The 18,555-nt window shown below is 60.9% G+C and overlaps 1 protein-coding gene across 1 annotated transcript; it reads left to right on the top strand.

Annotated features, from left to right (window-relative positions):
* Positions 1-4,492: 4,492 nt before the first annotated feature.
* On the top strand, positions 4,493-18,235 carry FIBCD1 (fibrinogen C domain containing 1). The gene is made up of 7 exons (XM_059486523.1): positions 4,493-4,570; positions 9,347-9,823; positions 11,024-11,183; positions 11,820-11,956; positions 16,565-16,661; positions 16,820-16,999; positions 17,976-18,235. The coding sequence occupies exons 1-7, from the start codon at positions 4,499-4,501 to the stop codon at positions 18,233-18,235; spliced, it is 1,383 nt and encodes a 460-aa protein (XP_059342506.1). The 5' UTR covers positions 4,493-4,498.
* Positions 18,236-18,555: the final 320 nt, after the last annotated feature.

Genomic DNA, 18,555 nt, shown 5'->3' with positions numbered 1-18,555 from the left:
AGCCCCTCTCATCAGCACCAATGTCCCCCCTGTCACCATGGGCAGGGGAGCACTCTGGATATCCATCCCAGTGGGGTCTGACCTGGATCTGCTCCAAACCAGAGCCTTTTCCCACCCATCAGCTGCTCAGTGTAGAGATGGGATGGGATGGGATGGGATGGGATGGGATGGGATGGGATGGGATGGGATGGGATGGGATGGGATGGGATGGGATGGGATGGGGATGGGATGGGATGGGGATGGATGCAGCTTTCCTGCTATTCACAAGCCTGGCAGAGGAGCAATGCCCACACCAGGGCAGGATCTGGCCCCTCCAGGGACTCTGGGATGCCAACTTTTCAGAGAAACAGCGGATTACAGCACATCAGCTCCAATCAATACTCTGCCGTAGCAGAGAGCAAAGGGAAAAGAGGAACAAAAAGAGGTTTCTCATTTGCGGGGGATTTGGGGCTTTTGCTGTGTTTGGAGGGAGGAGTGGGAAAAAAAAGCTTGAGAAAGGGCTGGGAAGGAAGAGCTGGGGGGGACAGAGCAGCTCCCACCCATCTGGGACACTGGGTGGGACCCTCTGAAACACTCGGGGTGCCAGGGAGAGCACAAGGGCATGGGGTGGGATTGGGATGGGAATGGGGTGAGCACAGGGTGCTCCATCTCCTCCTGGCACAGAAGGTTCCATTCTCTCCTCCTGAGACCATGGCATCTGCAGCAAAGAGGGGCAAAAGTGCATGACAGGGTTTGGCAGAGGGGAGAGAGGAGAAAAGACGCTCAGCCCTCGTCTGGTCCTGCTGAGACCCTCACAAAGTACAGCCAGGCTGGGGGATGCTCTAGACAAAATGGAGGTGTTAAAGGAGGGGTTTTGGAAACCCAAATATCTTGCAGGGACAAGAACAGAAGTGATGCTACTGACCCCATGTGGGCTGCAGCCCGGGAGCTCTTTGTGGGTGGTTTGTCTCTTGTCTGAGCCATCGATTCCCCCTGTGGAAGAAAAAGGCCCTGACACAGCCAGCGGTGTCCTGCCGTGTCACCCCAGGGATGGACAGAGCACCCTGGGGGAGAGGCTCCTTCCCTGGCAGCCAAAACGGGCTGAAAAAGGGGGACAGGGGAGCCTGCACAGCCTCAGCACAGAGCAGGGCTGGAACAGGAGCTGGGGACACACAGGGGAGCCTGGGGACACACAGGGGAGCCTGGGGACATACAGGGGAGCCTGGGGACATACAGGGGAGCCTGCACAGCCTCAGCACAGGGCACTGCTGTGCCCAGCTCACCCTGGGCTGCCCCGCTCCTGTGCAGGGACCCCCGCAGCAGCCACACTGCCAGCAGAGAGAGCCCCCAGCGGGGACCAGGGAGGGTTTTTGTCACTCCGGGTCGGTGGCCCGGTGAAGGACCAGCGAAGGACCATCCGGGCACCGCAGCGCTCTCCCTCGGCTGCTTGGGATGAGGCTCACGCAGCTCCTCTGCATTCCGCGCTCTCGCCGGCGCGGGGACGGAGAGCTTTGAAGGAGCTGCCCTTTCATTATTAATATGATGATGATGTCTGACGCCGTGCGTGTGCAGCGGCGGCTCTGCCTCCCCTGGCTCCCTGCCAAGGAAAGCACACGCTGTTCCTGGGGAGGGCTCGGTGTCCCCCAGCCCAGCCCTGGCACCGTGTCTGGGACAGTCCTGATGCCCCTCTCTGGGCTGGACCCACGGGCCATCGCTGCTCTCACCAGCTCTAGCACCGAGTGTGGCTGAGCACAAGGAGGGTGAAGTGCCACCTCTGTAGTGTCCTGTCCCCACGGGGGCACAGCGCTGACCGCAGCCCAGCCTCTGCCCGACACCCCCACTGCAACTCTGCTCGCTGTCTTGGACCACAGCATAGGAGAGGGTGTCTGAAATGTTTCAAAGGGCTCTGTTTAGAGCTTGGGTCTGATCCAGTGTTGCTTCAGCTGTTTTCTTCCCCCAGGCCAAGCCGGGACCCCGGAGCAGAGCGGGCAGAGCAGCTCTGGGAGGGCTCCCGCAGGAGCCGCAGCCTCCCGGCATCCTCACATCAAACCTCTCCTGCTTTTGCCCTCGGGCCACTGCCTGAGACATGAATCATCCTCTCCGATGCCGATCGATCCGGGCTGGGCTGCTGGCAGAGCCCCCTCCTCAGCCCCGGGGGAGGGTCTGTGCCCATCGGTGCCCAGCCCCCGCCGTGTGCCCAAAACAAGGCTCAGCCTGAGCGCCCAATCCCTCCCGACACAGCCTGTGGAGCCGGGTCCAGGCCTGTGGGGCCGTGGGTCTCAGCTGGCATGGATGCCCCTTCCCATGTCCCCAGTTCCACACCTACAGCCGGACCCTGTGACAGGTAACAGGAGGTGGCACGGCTCAGTGTAAGGCAGTGATGAGCCAGGCCAGTGTCCCTGCTGGCCCCTGGTCCGGGCAGGGCTCATCCTGAGCATCACTCAAGCTCCCAAAACCCTTTGCCAGAGTGGCAATCTCCTTCCCACTCACCGCATGGCTTGGAGACCGGCAATTGGAGACAGCAGTGGGACCGAGCCGGACCCTACATCCTCCCAGGGGACAGCGGGGACACCCCACACATGACAGGGCTGCGAGGGGCCAGCCCTGCCTGCACAGACCGGCCAGCAGGATCCCAGATCCCACCCTGCACCACCTCCGCAGTCCGGCTGTGGGCTATGTCAAGGTATGTTGGATTGCAAATTAAGCGTCAGCCCCGCTGCACGGTCCCGGCTCCATCTGCAGAAAATGAGTTGCTGGACTTGGAGAGTGTCCAGTTGTGCAGCTCGGCGTGCCTAACGCCCAGGGCTGACAAGCCACTGAATCACTCCTCCCCGCGCTGCCAGGCCACATGAAGCCAAGATGCATTTCTTTTTAATGATAAGTTTTTATTGTTTGGAGTTCTGCTTAAACAGCTTCCCGGGGGCAGCGCCTCCTGCCTCCAGGAGCCGAGCACCAGGGGCACGGGCTGGCCGGGCTCAGCTGCACAGGGAAGTCCTTGAAAATCATCCATGGGGAAGGAGCTGGGCTGGCAGCCACGAGTGAGCATCGCCCGGTAAATCCACACTAAACACCTCTGCAGCCAAAGGCAGGATTTGCACCTGGCTGGGACACAGTGCACACACCCCCCCCCACACACACAGAGAACCGAAGGATTGAGGCAAAGCCTGCGCTCCCCTCCCTGCCCCACAGAGCTCTTTGGGGAATATTCGCCAGCCCAGCACGCATCCAGCTCTTCCCAAAATAGGGTGTGTGCCCTGGAGACAAACTGCTTGAACCCCTTGTTCCCCATATATGCAAACTACCACCCCTGTGCCACCCCTGCCCCACAGACAGGCAGCCCCCACACCAGTGGAGCCACATTGGAGCTGCTGCAGGTCCCGACTGGGGCTGAGCTCCAGGACAGACCCAGGGGGGTTTGGGGGTGCCCAGGGGACCGCCCCATGCTGCAGGACAAGGGGCTGCAGGGCTGCCCAGGAGGTTTCCCAGGGGATTCTCAGCCTGGAGAGAGAGCTCAGCCTCCCCCCAGCCGGATTGAAGCAGCTCTGAGCCATCGCTGCTCTCACGCTGCTCCTCTGAACCTCTCAGCAACGCTCCTGCCCGCAGGTCAGACAAGTGGCAAATAAAAGATTTACGGGAGGTGCGGCAAAGCTCTGGGAAGGGAAAACCACATCCACACGGGAGTGGCGGCACACGGGGCCGGGAGGGAGCCCTGGCACGCAGGGCCAGCCCCACGGCTCGGGGCTGGCAGCGCTGGGCTTCGGGCACCGCTGCCACCCTGCAGGGGCTGGGGGCGGCTGTGCCTCGCCCCGCCGGCCCCGGCTCCGCAGAGTGCGCTGGGATTTGCTCCGAGAGCACTTTGGCCACCCTCGGGAGCAAAGGTTTGGGGGGTGGCGATGCCAATGCCGCCCTCTCCGCCCCCCCGCCCGGCACCCTGCCCATCCCTGCCCACCCATGGGACTGAGCCCCACCAGCTCGGGGCGTTCCGCCGGAGGATGTGGGGGCGTTTCTCCGGCAAGGGGTGAGCGGGTTCCGGGGGCATCCCCCGCTCTCCCCCCGGGCCCCTGCAGCACCCCCGATCCCGCTGGCACCCCGCCTTACCTGCTGCCGCTGCTCCAGCTGTGCTGCCACATCTGGGCAGCCGCGGAGCCCGGGGCTGGAGGGGGGGTTCGGGTCCGGGTCCGGAATGATCGGGGGGCGGCAGGCGGTGCTGGGGGGGGCGGGGAGATCCCCCGGGGCATCACCGGGCGGGGTGCCCGGAGCGGGGCCGGGGGAGCCCCGGGGGGGGTCGGGGCGGGCGGGGAGGGAAGATCCACCCCCGTGTCCGTGCCCGTGTCCTCCCTCCCTCCTCTTCCTCCCTCCCTCCTCCTCCTCCTCCTCCTCCGCCGCCGCCGCCGCCGCCCGTCCTCCGCCGCGGCCAGCCGGGCAGCGCGGGCGGGCCGGGGGCTGCGCCGCCGGAGAGGAGGTTTGGGGGGGCTTGTGGGGGTCCGGGCACTTACTTGGGCTGGAAGTTGGCGGCGCGATGGGGAACGAGCGTTGGAAAACCGTGGGAGGAGCCTCGCAACTTGAGGATGGGCAGCAGGAGAAATCACAGGTACGGGGCGGGGGGCAAGGGGGGCAGGGGGTGGGGGTCACCCAGCCCGAGGGTCCCAGCCACCCCCCAGTGTCCCCAGCGAGCTTTTCTCCCGGCGCACCCCAGTGTGGCGAGCTGTCCCCTGTCCCCACCGTGCGGAGCCCCCCGGGCTGCACCTCCTCACCCCCCTCCCAATTAATGCTTTCATTAACCTGCGGGTTAATTAACCCGGGGCTGCCCCGGGTTGGGGCAGCGTGCGATGCTCGGGGGCTACCACCCTGCCGAACCGCTCTAAACTGCTGAAATAACCCTTTAAAGGGGATTTGGCATCTCAGCTCCGCGCTGCAGCCGGGCTCACCCCTCCCGGTTCGGGGGCTCCCGGCCCCCGCTGGGTTTGGGGGGGCCGGCGCTGCGGCGGCAGAGCCTGCGGTGACACGCGGGGATCCGGCACGTGCCCAGCCCGTTTGCACACCCCGCTGCACGTGTGGCAGCTCCACAGCCCGGCCGAGCGGGCTGCCAGCCCGGCAAGCGCGGGATGGCTCGGCTTGGAAGGGATGTTAAAGATTACCCAGTTCCGACCCCCGTGGCACGGGCAGGGACACCTTCCAGGCTGCTCAATCCCCCATCCAGCCCGGCCCTGGACAGTTCCAGGATAGGCACAGGGATGGGCACGGGCACGGATGCGCGCTGAGCGCGGGCAGGGTGGGAAGAAGGAGTGAGGAGTGTGGGCAAAAGCGTCTGCGAGGAGCTGCAGGACAGCAAATCTCCAGCGAGCCTGTGAGTGAAGGGAAAGGACCCAGAGCTGGCAGCGCTGACCTTCCTCGGCACCCAGGAGCTGGGCAAGCATGGGGGGCGACACGCTCGACCCCAGCTCTGCCACTCTCCTGTCCCCTGACACCCGCAGCAAGGCAAGAGGGGCTTCTGCCCGAATTCTCCTTCTGCCAGCAGCTCAGTGGAGAGGGGCTGCGCGCCCCGGCAGAGCCCTGACCCCCGAGAGAGAAACCAGCCTGCCCTGCCCTCCCCTCCTTGGCAGAGCCCTCCCTGTGCACAGGGATTCGAGCCGTGCCACCCGTCTGGAGCCGCCACCCCCCGGTTTGTGCCCCCGAGGGCGAGCCGGGCAGGATCAGCACGGATCCAGTCCCACAAGGCAGCGGGGCCGGGTGGCTCGCGGTGGGTTTCAGGGATGTTCGGAGTTTGCCGTGCTCCGGTGGAACCCAGCCCAGCGTGCTCACCCACAGAGCGGCTCGGTGCTCGCCATCCTGCCCGTGCTCTCTCCTTTCCCCATCCGCAGAGTGTGGCGTGCCGAGGCAGCGGTGGCAGGCAGGCTCTGGGTGACGGAGCAGAGCAGGAAAACAGGAGTGGGGTTCGGTTCAGCCGCTCCGTGCCCGCGGGGGTGACACAGCCCCGGCCAGGGCGAGGGGAGGCGGCTGCAGCCCCGAGCCGGGCAGGGCGGGATGGGCAGCGAGGGAGGACAGGGACGGAGAGGGGGAGCAGAGCGAGGATGCAAACTGAGCTCTGAATAAATGATAGGTGCGGGCTGGGGGACCCTGCAGCGCTGGGTGGACCCCGGCAGGGAGGTGCGGCTACCTGGACTAAAGTTACACCAGCAGCTGAGCCTGGGCGATGCAAACCTCGGTGTTCACTTACCTGGGAGGCAGAACAGCGGCTCTGGTTCGTCCCTGGCTCAGGGCACAGCCTGGGGGCTGAGCAGAGCAGCCCGGCTGCAGGAACGCTGCCTGCCATCCCTCAGTCTGCTGGGCTGGAGAGCAGCAGGGATTGTGGCAGGAGCAAAGGGGACTCCTCATCTTAGAGCATCTCCCAGGGCAGAGCTCAGCCTCTGCTGCCACTGCTCTCCATCCATGCTCTCCAGGGACCAGCCACCTCTGCTCTGGGGACAAGCCAGCTCGTGTCCTTCCCTTCCCACAGGTGTGGAGTGCTGGCGCTGCTTGTCTCCATCCCAGAACGGCCAGTCTGGCTGGCTGAGTGGGCTGGGGGCTGATTTGAGGCCCCTGATGGGGTCCAGAGCTGCTCAGGAAGTGTGGCTGTGTCACCAAGGACCCATGGGTGACCAAGTGTAGATCCTGTGCCAGGGCAGGGCATGGAGAGCCCAACTCACCAGGGACACAACCATCCCTTGGATCCTGCCTGGGGCTCCCTCCAGGCTCCAGAGCAGGTTTGCAAGTGAAGATCTGCTCATCCCAGGCACCACTCAGTCACACAGATTCTGCTCTCCTTAGGAAAGATGATTTCAAGACACTGGGACCTCCAGCCCAATGGATATCCCCAGGGGAACATCAATAACCAGGGCAGGGGGGTGTCTTACAGCTGTCCAAAAGTCTTGGCAAGAACTCCAGGAGCTTGAGGCCATGGAGCAGACAGCAGGAACCCTATGGATGATGAGAGCTGGCTCATGGTGAGGCAGGAGTGAGTGGCAGGGGGTGTCTGCAGGGTCCCTTGCCCAGCTGGGCATGCTGCTGCAGTGCTGCTGTGCTGGAGGGGCTTGGGGGGCCCCCCAGCCCAGTTTGGAGTGCTGCTGGTGCCACTGGCTGGGTTTGCCTCCTCTCCCCACTGCAGGTTGCCAGGTAACACAACGTGCCAGCAAAACGCCGTGGGACTCCTGAGGCTGCTGCCACTCAGGATCCTGCAGCCACAAGCAGGGGGGATCCCTTTGGAAGGGAATTGGCCTCAGTTCCTGCTGCTGGTGGGAGGGCAGTGATTGTGGGGCTTGAGGGCTGGAAAACAGCTGGATACAGCTCCTGGTGTGGTGCACACCCAGGCAGAGCTGTGAGGTTTTGGTGGCTGGGATTTGTGTGGCTGTGGGAAGAGGAGCCTCATCCACTCATGGCTCTGTTTTGGGAGCTCTCACTGCTCAGAGGGGACGTTGTGCCCTGCAGCTCCTCCTTGTGCCCCTCGAGCTGGGCATGGCTCATTGTGGGGAGCAGCACGGGAGGGCACAAAGCCCTGGAGGTGAGAGTGCTGTGACAGCCAGGACAACCACAGGGACAAGGTCCCTGCTCACCCCGTAGATCCCACTGACACTGGCCTTTGGTCAGCAGCCACCCCTCCTGTCACTTCAGGGTGCTGAGGGGCCCAGGTGAGCCCAGGTCCTGGGTGCCCATTTAAGGATGTGAGCAATGGGCATCTGCCACCTCTGTCTGCCACCATGCTGCTGCTCCTGGGTGTCCCCTGTGCCCCTAAGCAGGGCTCTGTGTCTACACACACACCAGGCAAACTCCTCAAGACCCTGCTTGCACAGAGTTTCCCTTATTGCCTTTGACATCTCCTTTTAACCTGCGCCGAGGGGCTGAGCCTGGGGCTGTGTCCTCCCTGCAGGTGGCTTCCATTCAGCCCAGTGCTGTTTGATCTCCCTCCATGGAGAGGGGCAGAAACCCAGAGCCCACCCTGGGGCTGGTGGGGGACCCTCAGCCCCCCAGCCAACCCTGCTGCTGCTGTGGGGTCACCTTAATGCAAATGGTTGCGTGAGAGGGAATGAAATGAAGGGTGCTTGAAGGAAGGTGTCACTCCAGATAGATGTGCACGGGAGGGGAGAGGGCCTGGGAAATCTTTGCAGATGCAGCAATTTTCCCTTCGTTTCTGGGCAAAGTAGTCTTTGTCTCTCTGAATCTGCAGTTTGCTGCCAGCCCTGCAATTCCTTGTGACAGCCGTGGCCAGGGTCAGGGGGAAATCAGAGCCTCTGTCCTGCAGGTGTAACGAGCAGGGGAGGGGACAGGGAGCCGATGGGATCGGGTGGCAGCTCACCTGCTCTGCTCTGACTGTGCTGGCACTCGAGGCTCTGCAGGGAGAAAAGGCTCCTGGTGGGCATGGAGCAGGTGCCAGGGGCTGAGCCCGTGGCTCTGAGCAGCAGCAGAGCTGCCAGAGGGGCTGGGGGGGTCAGAGACCTTTCCCACAGCGACTCTCCCTTGCCAGGAGGCTCTGGGACTGATCCAAAGCTTTGGGAGCAGCTCTGCCCCCTCCAGCAGGAAATGATGAAGGATGAAGGGGATGAAGATAAGTTGCCTGCCATAGCTGGGAGCTGCCCTGTGCAGAGCAGGTCCCCACATTACTCAGTGACCCCAGCACAGCCCCACAGCCACCAGTGCTGCTCTCCCTGTGGTCCTGCTGTGAGGGACACGAGGTGTTTTCCCATTTTCCCCCCACATTTGTGCCCAGGGCAGCAGGGAGCCCCCCCCACATCTCCGGGGGAGCCAGGGCTGCTCCAGCCGAGGATCAGGGCTGTAAATAAAACATGCCACGGGAGCGGGCGGTGCCGTGCCTTGCTCTCGTTATTATTTCATACCCGCTCCCCAGCGGGCTCGGCAGCTCTGCTCACTCACAGCTCACCCGTGTCCCTGCAGGGCTCCCTGGGTCCCCACCCTCACAGCCATTGCCAGACCCCAAATCCCGTGCAGAGCCTGCCTGTGAGGGGATGGGGCAGTGCAGATGTCCTCCATGTCCCTGCAGGGCTCCCTGGGGTCCTCCCCACCCTCACAGCCATTGCCAGACCCCAAATCCCGTGCAGAGCCTGCCTGTGAGGGGATGGGGCAGTGCTGATGGCCTCCATGTCTCTTTGCAGGGCTCCCTGGAGTCCTCCCCACCCTCACAGTCATTGCCAGACCCCAAATCCCGTGCAGAGCCTGCCTGTGAGGGGATGGGGCAGTGCTGATGGCCTCCATGTCCCTGAAGCGCTCCTGGGGTCCCCACCCTCCCTCAGAGCCATTGCCAGACCCCAAACCCCATTCAGAGCCCACCTGTGGGGTGAGGGGATGGGGCTGATGGCGTGTCCGTGTCTGCCCACAGAGGATGAGCTGTGGCTACATCCTGTGCACCGTGCTGCTCTCAGTGGCCGTGCTCCTGGCCGTGACGGTCACCGGCGCCATCCTCTTCATGAACCACTACCACACGCCCGTCACCGAGCCGCCCCCCGTCATCAGCACCAACCCCGAGGAGGCCAACGCGCTGGTGACCATCGAGAAGGCCGACAGCTCCCGCATCAACATCTTCATCGACCCCAACTGCCCCAGCGCCGCCGGCGCCCTGGGCCGCGTGGAGGGCCTGCAGAGCTCCCTGCTGCACGCCCTCACCGAGCACGACGCCGAGGCCAAGGCCACCAAGAGCCAGCAGAAGGCCCTGCTGGTGACGGTGGCGGACGAGGTGGCCAAGCTGCTGAGCCACGCCGTGCAGCTGCGTGCCGACTGCGACGGGCTCAAGAAGGGGCACAGCGCCATGGGGCAGGAGCTGAGCGCCCTGCAGGGAGAGCAGGGCAGGCTCATCCAGGTGAGCTGGGGCTGGCAGTGCCAGGCAGGGCAGGCCCCACTCCTCCTGCCACCGTGAGCCACCCAGCTGCAATCCCCTACCACCACCCCAGCCTGAAACCTCCTCACTTCTCCTCGTCCTTACCCTAGGACTAGTGTACGAATGAATTCAAGGCGGATTAGAATGAGCAGAATAACAGAAAGTTAGTCTAAATAAGATTGTTGATTTGGACTCAACAGATTATAGCTACAACCCTATAATTTTCTTTATATCCTACCTCCACCTAAGCTTCTACTCAGCCTTCACTCTAAGCAGCCTAGGCCCAGCCTTCCACCAAACACACCTATCCTAACCCACTGAACCCCGCAACATCCCTGGGGGTGGAATTCCCTGTGCCAATATCCCTGTGGCATGGCTGCTCCTGCCCTCAACATCCAGGGGAGAGCTCCAGGTGAAGGAGCTGAGGTTGAAGGTAAGGGCTTGGGAATTGGAAGGTGGAAGTATCTCCCTGCCAAACCACCCCAGTGCCAGTGAGCCTGGTGTGCAGCCTCCCACCTTGTGGGTGTCCCAGCTCCAGGTTCAGTTTGGGAGCTCCAGACAGAGCAAAGCACACCACAGAATCTTCCCAAGGGCAGTTCATGCAGCAATCAGCTCCCCCTCTTTACAGTCCCCAAAATTTCCCAGCCAATGAGCTGTGTTGAAATGCTTACCTGAGTATGCCAGGGCTCTGCCAGGTGTCACAGCAAGATCCAGGGCATGGCTCCACGCCTGACCCTCCTGGTACTCAGCTCCCTCTGAGTACCAGCGCTGCTTGTTTCTCTCTGCTTCCCATCCTGGTGCTCTGCCACAGCCACCCCGTGTCCCTGTCCCAGCCTGGGTCACCTCAGGGGATGACAGGAGCTGGGGGCTGCCTCAGGACACGGCTATTCCTGCCGCCTCCGTCATCCTGCCCTTGCCCAGAGATGCCCCTTATCCCACGGGATTGCAGCACCACTGCACCCAGGTTTGGGGATCTCTCCTTCCTGGGGGCAGTAAGTGCTTATCTGGACCTTGACCCCTGCCAAAACTCAAGAGATAAAGAGATAAAGCAACAGAGATATTTTATGGGATTTACACCCCTGGCATTGCTGAGCACAGCAGTCAGGGGGCAGGGAGGGATGTGGAAAGGATTTAACCATTTCACCCCCATTTCTGTGTCCCCCCCTGTGTCCCTGCCCGCAGCTGCTGTCGGAGAGCCAGAGCAGCGTGGCCCGGCTGGTGAGCTCCGTCAGCGATGCGCTGGACTCGCTGCAGAGGGAGCGCGGCGGGGCCCGGCCCCGGCTCAAGGCTGACCTGCAGCGAGCCCCGGCCAGGGGAGCCCGGCCCCGGGGCTGCTCCAACGGTGAGAGGCACCCCTGGGGAGAGGGATGGGCCTGGGGAAGCTCGGGCAAGGGAGGAATCACCCTGCATGGGGCAGAGCATCCGGGAGAGGGGATTAATACAGTGCAGGGGGTGGGAGAGGGAAAGGGGTGTCCTGGGAGGGGGAGTTCTCAATCTGCAGCTCCCAGTCATCCATAAACCAGCCCAAAAGCCCTTTCACACCCCTGCAAAGCTCCTACAGAGGGTAGCAGGGACCAGGCAGAGCATTCGCCTCCATCGGGTGTGGAAGGTGGCCCTGCACAGTCACATCCCTCAGCCTTGGGTTGGTTTGCAGCTGAGGAGCCTGTCCTGGAGCTGGGAGCATTGTGCCCACAGCCTCCCTGGGCACTGGCTGTCCCTTGTCCCCATCTGGGTGCCAGCTTGCCCTTGCCATCCCACGGGGACATGAGGGCAGTCCCTGCCAGCTGCTGGGGAGCCCCGTGGTGGTGGCATCCCCCTTGGCACTGCTCGCCCCGAGAGGAGAAGGGAGGAAAAGAGCAAAGCGGCGCCAAGCTGCAAGCAAGGTTGGGAGCCTGTAAGAAATGGCAAGACATTAAATTAGCCCATTAATTAACCAGCTTTCCCCATCACCCCACCCCACCCCGATGGCACCCTGCAGGCTCCCGGCCCCGAGACTGCTTTGACATCTACGTGAGTGGGCAGCAGGAGGATGGGATTTACTCCATCTTCCCCACCCACTACCCCGATGGCTTCCAGGTCTACTGTGACATGAGCACGGACGGGGGCGGCTGGACGGTGAGTGAGCTGCCAGCACCCCGCTGGGGACACAGGGACATGGGGACACGGGGACATGGGGACACGGGGACATGGGGACACGGCGCTGCTGGCCCTGCTGGGCGGGGGAGATGGCACTGGGACACTTGGGGGTGTCACCAGGAGGGACAGGTGATGCCAGGGGGGCTGGCTGTGCAGCCAGTGGTGAGCCCTGAGCTGGAGCCAGTGCCTGCCTGCACTGGGGAGCTGGGCTGGGGCTGGAGGCGTTCAGGAGGGAGTTGGTGCCACCTCTGGGATTTGTCCCTCTCAGCAGGGCTGGGCTGTGCCATGGGCCATGTGGCCGTGCATTGCCCCATTGGGGCAGTGCTGGGGCTCAGGCAGACCCCAAACCCGGACATTTGGCCTCATTTAAGGCCAGGCTGCCTGGGGCACCTCTGCTGATTCACTCCCTGTCCGATTCACTCTGCCACAGCGCCTGCAATGGGCTGTGATCACAGCAATGGGGGGGGACAGGGCTCTGCCACTGCCCCAGGGAGCAGCTGGGGGTCAGCAGCACCCCCTGCCCTGGAGGGCATCACTTGGGGTGCCAGCAGGTGTTGGAGGTCTCGCCAGGCAGCCTCTGCCCTGGGGACATGCTGGGCCAGGACCCCTCCAGCTGGGCGCTCTAGGAAACAAATCCCCACCATGTGATCCCCCTAAGCAGCTTTGAGCAGGGCCAGCAGGGAGCTCAGCCCCCCTGCCCTCAGGGGCTGCTGAGAGCCCACCCAGGGCAGGAGGGACCTGTGGTGGGTACCAGGGTGGTACCGCAGCTCCGGTGGGGAAACTGAGGCACAGCACAGCCAGGACCTCAGCTCTAGGGGGATTACAGAGGGGAGAGGGGACCCTTCGGGCTCCCCAAGGCACAGAGGGTCCTTGCAAACCCCGTGCACAGCCTGCACAGCCTCTGCCAGCCCCAGCCAAGCCTGAAGAGCAGCCCAAGGTGATTAGTGAGACACTCAGAGGCTTATTTAAAGCTGCTGCAGGCGGGAGGGCTCGGCTGGGCTGGGGAGGGGGCTCAGCGAGGGTTTCTGAGCCTGGGAGTGCAGTGGCACAGACACCACAGAGCTCTGCCCTGCCTTGGTGGGACCAGGAGCCAAAGCAGGACCCCAGAGACAGCCAGGGCTGGGCTGAGGGTGCCCACCCCAGGCTCCTGTTCTGGGGGTGCTCTGCAGCAGAGGGTCCCAAACGTGCCGTGGGTGCAGGGATGGTCTCAGCCATCTCTGGAGGAATGGGGGTGTGAGGGCACTGCCTGACTCAGGCTCCAGGAAAGCCATGGCATGGATGGGTGCTGTGGGGCAGAGCCTGGGAAATTCCCTTCCCTTCCCTTCCCTTCCCTTCCCTTCCCTTCCCTTCCCTTCCCTTCCCTTCCCTTCCCTTCCCTTCCCTTCCCTTCCCTTCCCTTCCCTTCCCTTCCCTTCCCTTCCCTTCCCTTCCCTTCCCTTCCCTTCCCTTCCCTTCCCTTCCCTTCCCTCTGGAATGATTTCTCCTGACATTTGGGCTCATTTGCATGTGGGTGGCTGGGTGGAAGCGATGGCAGCAGCTGAATCAATTTTGACTCGGGAGCCTGGGAGCTGCTGAGCTCAGCTTTAGGCTGCCTGGGCAGCTCAGAGGCCAAGGCCAGGGCTCAGGACCTCCCTGTCCCCAGAGCCTGCTCTGCAGGGTCCTGCTGGCTCCCTGTCCCCATCCTGGGCTGTTTTGTCCCCCCTTGGTCCTGCCCAGAAGCAGCAGGGCCACGTTTGTGCTGCTGGGGATGTGGCTCTGGGTCAGTGCCACCCATGCCCTGTGCCCAGCACTGCCTGGGGCTGCAGTGACTGCCCTGGGGCTGCCCAGCCCAGCTCTGCCCCTCACACTCACCTCTGGCTCTTTCTTGAAGTGATGATGGCATGGTGGAGGTCCAGGGAGCTCAGCAGGGCTCCAAAAGTGTCCTTTTCACATGATGTCTTCAGAGTGTCTTTGCTAATGTCCCACGCTCCTCCCAGTGCCCCTGAGCCTCCATTGCTCCTCATTTGGGGCAAAATCCCCTGGATCAGCACCTCAGCTCCTCAGCATCACCTCAGGTGCTGTGAGCACTGGGAAATGTTGGAGAGCCAAAGAAAGCAGGAGAAAAGGCTGTGCCAGCAGCACAAGGGCTGTGGTGACATCAGGTGACAGCTCCCAGCCTCAGGGGTGCCTGCTGTGCTGGGACACTGCTGGGGATGGCCTCAGCAGCCTGGAGAGGGGTCCTGGACAGGGATGGGGCTGGGCATTGACACTGGGCTGGGGTAAAACACAGGCAGGGCTGAGAGGAGCCACAGAAACGTGTTCTGTTTCCAAGGATGTGGTTTGTGTGCCACCACAAACAGGACAAGACAATTCTGCTGGCAGGGCCAGGCAGGAGCAGCTCCTGGGAGGGCAGAGATGCCAGCTCTGGTGTTCACAGCTGTCCCAAGGCACTGGCACATCCTGGGGCCTGGCTCTGCACTGCCCAGAGCTTCTCCCTGACTTTCTTTGGGTCTCCCTGCTATGACAGGGCTCAGAGAGCACCCTGGGCTCTGTGCCATGGCTGCCAAAACTGGACTGGGAGCCTGAGCTCTGTGCTGGTGATGTCCCCACACTGGGAGCTTCAAGCCCAGCCGGAGTTTGGTGGAGCTGAGGGAGAGGAAGCTGCCAGTGGCAGGCACAGGCTGGTGCTCCCACTTTTCCCTGCTTTCAACCCATTTTTCTGGGTTTGTGTCTTTGCAGGAGCCTGTCCCTGCCCCACAGGGGCAACTGGGGGAGGCAGAGAACGAGGGAGATAAATATTTCAGCCTTGCCTTTAAAGAAGGGAGGGAAATCCTTTTTGCTTAAGAGGGGGGTGATGCATATTTGATGAGGAGGGAAAGAGCAGCGAGGCAGGGCTGGAACACGATGATCCTGCAGGTCACTGGTGCACCCAACATCCCCAGCACCCACAGAGGGTGATCAGGAGGCTCCCACAGCCCTGCCTGCACCTGGAGGGTGCAAAAAGAGGCACAGAAGGGATTGTGCATGAGAGATGGTGAGGATGGAGCAGGACACAGGGACTGCAGCACTCACCAGCAACAAACCTTGTTTCAAACCCCTTTGGGGCTGAGTCTGGTGGGCTGAGAGGCACTGAGGCCTCTCCTGGGATGATTCCTGAGCTGTGCCAAGGCTCAGGCAGCGGAGCCCTGTCCCACACGCTTCCCTGGGCACCACTCAGGCAATTGGCCTATTTAGAGCCGTGGCTCAAAGCCGATTAGGAGGGAGCACTGGTGCTGCAGCCACTGCCTTCCCCACGCCAGCCACGGAGCTGGTGGTGGCCGGGGAAAAGCAGCTTCAGGCCCCTGTCCAGCCATGCTGTCCCCCTTTCCCAGCAAGGCTGAAGAAAGCCCCTTTAAATGGGCTTAACCACAGCTTCTCAAGTGCTCAACGCGGGGATAAAAATTAAGGCTCTAATTCTAGAAGGTAAGTACAGCAGGATCAGAGCTGTGCCAGAGCCTCAGCCAGCCCCAAAAACACCCATCTGGGGAAGGGAAAACACTGAGAGCTTCACAAGGGGGTTCTGTTTTTTATGCCAGGGTGAAAAACCTGTATGGGAGGGCAGGAGCAGCAAGGGGAAGCAAAGGAGAGTGGCTTCCCCCAACTCCAGGGCTCATCCACATTCCCCAGTCCTGGAAGCTCAGCTGGGCAGCTCTGAAGATGGGGTGCTCTGGCCCCTGGCAGGGCTCTGCCCAAGCCACCAAGTGTGCCAGCTGTCCCCAGCACGGCCTCGGGAGCGCAGAGCTCGGTGGGAATGGGGCAGGCTTGCTCAGCCAACTTTAATGCAATTAATCCAGGGCTGGAGGCTTAGTTAAGTTCAAATGGTCGGGCATGAAGCAGCATTTTCTGGATCGCTGTCAATAAATCAAACCCAAAAGTATGGATAAAAGGGGATGGAGCACACAGGGCACACGGGCTGGTGAGCAGATGGGAGAGGGAAAGGGAAAGCCTCTGAGCAAAGCTGCATTGAGCCCTGGATCTGCCTGGGATCTGGGGGCTCTGCAGGGCTCAGGGCAGGCAGTGCCTCACAGCTAATTTCTCTGGGAGATTAATGAGGCTGTCAGAGAGATGATGTTTTATAATGGGGTGCCTGCCCAGGAGAGCAAGGAGATCCAGGAGGAGGAAATCAGCCCCGCTGGGTTTTTGCACAGTTCTGGGCACCCACTGTTGGCAGGAGGGCTCACAGCAACGTGGGCACCCTGTGCTGCAGGACAGAGCTCGGGTTGTGCCCTCTGTGTCCCTGCTCCCCTGTGCAGGGGCAGCCTGCAGGGTGTCCATCACCCCAGGGACACCACAGACTTCCCAAGGAACTTCAGGTTCCCAAGGAACTCAGGTTTCCCGAGCTCTGCTCACATTTCCAGACAGAGGATCCTGGGAAGGGTTTTGCCTGAACAGACTCACCCACCCCTGGGATGGAGCATTTCCCCGGGGAGCTCATCCCCGTGCAATCACTGAGCCGACAGGGCTTAATTTGTGCTGCTAATTAAACAGGGGTGGGCAGCAGGGCGGGGAGCAGAGGGGTCCCACAGGCTGGGAGCAGCCCCACAGCTGATGCCCTTTGTGTGTCCCCAGGTGTTCCAGCGGCGGGAGGACGGCTCCGTGAATTTTTTCCGTGGCTGGGAAGCCTACCGGGACGGCTTTGGGAAGCTGACAGGAGAGCACTGGCTGGGTGTGTGGGGCTGGCACTGCCGGCTCCTGGCAAAGCCTGGGCAGCTCCGGGGTTCCTTTGTGATGGAGGGGACGCCGAGACCCCCACCCATGGGCTGGGAGGGAGGGGCTGCAGCCCTGGGCACGCCATCCCCACACTCACCCCTTTGCCTCTGCCAGGGCTCAAGAGGATCCACCTGCTGACGGTGCAGGGCAGCTACGAGCTCCGCATCGACCTGGAGGACTTCGACAACGGCACCGCCTTCGCCCACTACGGCAGCTTCGGGGTGGGGCTCTTCTCCGTGGACCCCGAGGAGGACGGGTACCCCATCAGCATCGCCGACTACTCAGGGACTGCAGGTGGGGCACCAGGATGGGGGGCACATCTCCCATGGGTGGGGAGGTCCACAGCTGTGGTGGTGTTCACAGGGGAATTAGGAAGAGGGAAGAGACAAGGATCTAACTCCATGTTTCATAAGGCTAATATATTATTTTATTAAAATAAATATTATTTATATTTATATAAAAATATATTCTATTTTATATACAAATAGTATCTATATATAAATAATATTCATATATAAATAATATGTATTATTCATATATATTATTATATATAAATAGATATTTCTATATAAATAAATTTATATAATATTTGTACATAAGTATATTTTAATATAAATATTATAAATTCATAGATAAACATAAATATATAATTTAATATAAAATATAAATATATAAATATATAATTTAATGTAAAATTATATATTTATATATAATTTATATTTATATAGTATAAATATATATTTTATTATGCAAAATATAAATGTTATATTATTTATAATATATAGTGATAAATATTATATTAAAACTATACTAAAAGAATAGAAGAAAGGATTTCATCAGAAGGCTTGGACAGAACAGAAAAGGAATTAAAATGGAATGATAATAAAATCTTGTGACTGACCAGACAGTCCAATACAGCTGGACTGTGATTGGCCATTAATTAGAAACAACTACATGAGACTAATCAAATATCCACCTGTTGCATTGCACAGCAGCAGATAATTGTTGTTTATATTTTACTCCTGAGGCTTCTCAGGAGAAAAAAATTTCCATAAAACGTCTGTGACACACAGCCATCAAACCCCCTTGCTGGGGTGTTCCAGTGTCCCATGGCAGCGGCACCAGCTGCATCCCTGCGGTTTTGGGGAGCTGGAGGTGGGTGAAGTTGGGCATCTGCTGGTTGGGCATCTGCTGGAGGAGCCCCATGGGGTGCCCAGGGGAGCCCCACAGGGCAGGAGGTGCCCATCAGGACTCCTTTCCCCCGGCACAGGTGACTCCTTCCTGAAGCACAACGGGATGAAGTTCACCACCAAGGACCTGGACAACGACCACTCGGAGAACAACTGCGCCTCCTTCTACCACGGCGCCTGGTGGTACCGCAACTGCCACACGTCCAACCTGAACGGGCAGTACCTGCGCGGCCACCACAGCTCCTACGCCGACGGCATCGAGTGGTCCTCCTGGACCGGCTGGCAGTACTCGCTCAAGTTCACCGAGATGAAGATCCGGCCCATCCGCGAGGAGAATTAGCTGATGGCATCTGCCCCCCCACACCGTGCCCGCTCCCCTGCCCCTCCCCAGCTCCCTGCAGATCCACTCCCTCAGCTGCCACCCTCCTCATCCTCTCCGAGGGCTTGCCCACCTCTGAGGGGCTTCTGGGGAGCATCTGCTGCCACTGAGGGTGACTTTGGCTCCTGGGCACCCAGAGGTGTTGTCAGAGTTTAGCTTCCCACTGCCATGACGAGGCGTCCTGGCCAGAGTGTGACCCACAGCCTGTGCTCCTGGCTGGGGCACAAAGGATGCAGGTGTTTGGGCAGAGGTGCCCAGCAGGAAGGAAAGGATGGAGGAGG

The sequence above is a fragment of the Ammospiza nelsoni genome, chromosome 20 (assembly GCF_027579445.1).
Source record: "Ammospiza nelsoni isolate bAmmNel1 chromosome 20, bAmmNel1.pri, whole genome shotgun sequence".
NCBI lineage: Eukaryota > Metazoa > Chordata > Aves > Passeriformes > Passerellidae > Ammospiza > Ammospiza nelsoni.
This window is presented reverse-complemented; position numbering and strand designations above follow the sequence as displayed.

What these genes read in the sequence shown, in the direction of transcription:
- FIBCD1 (XM_059486523.1), top strand. Translation starts at nt 4,499, where the DNA reads ATGGGGAACGAGCGTTGGAAAACCGTGGGAGGAGCCTCGCAACTTGAG. An exon ending in AGCAGGGCAGGCTCATCCAG is followed by an intron (nt 9,824 to 11,023) that starts GTGAGCTGGGGC and finishes CCCTGCCCGCAG; the next exon opens with CTGCTGTCGGAGAGCCAGAG. An exon ending in GACAGGAGAGCACTGGCTGG is followed by an intron (nt 16,662 to 16,819) that starts GTGTGTGGGGCT and finishes TGCCTCTGCCAG; the next exon opens with GGCTCAAGAGGATCCACCTG.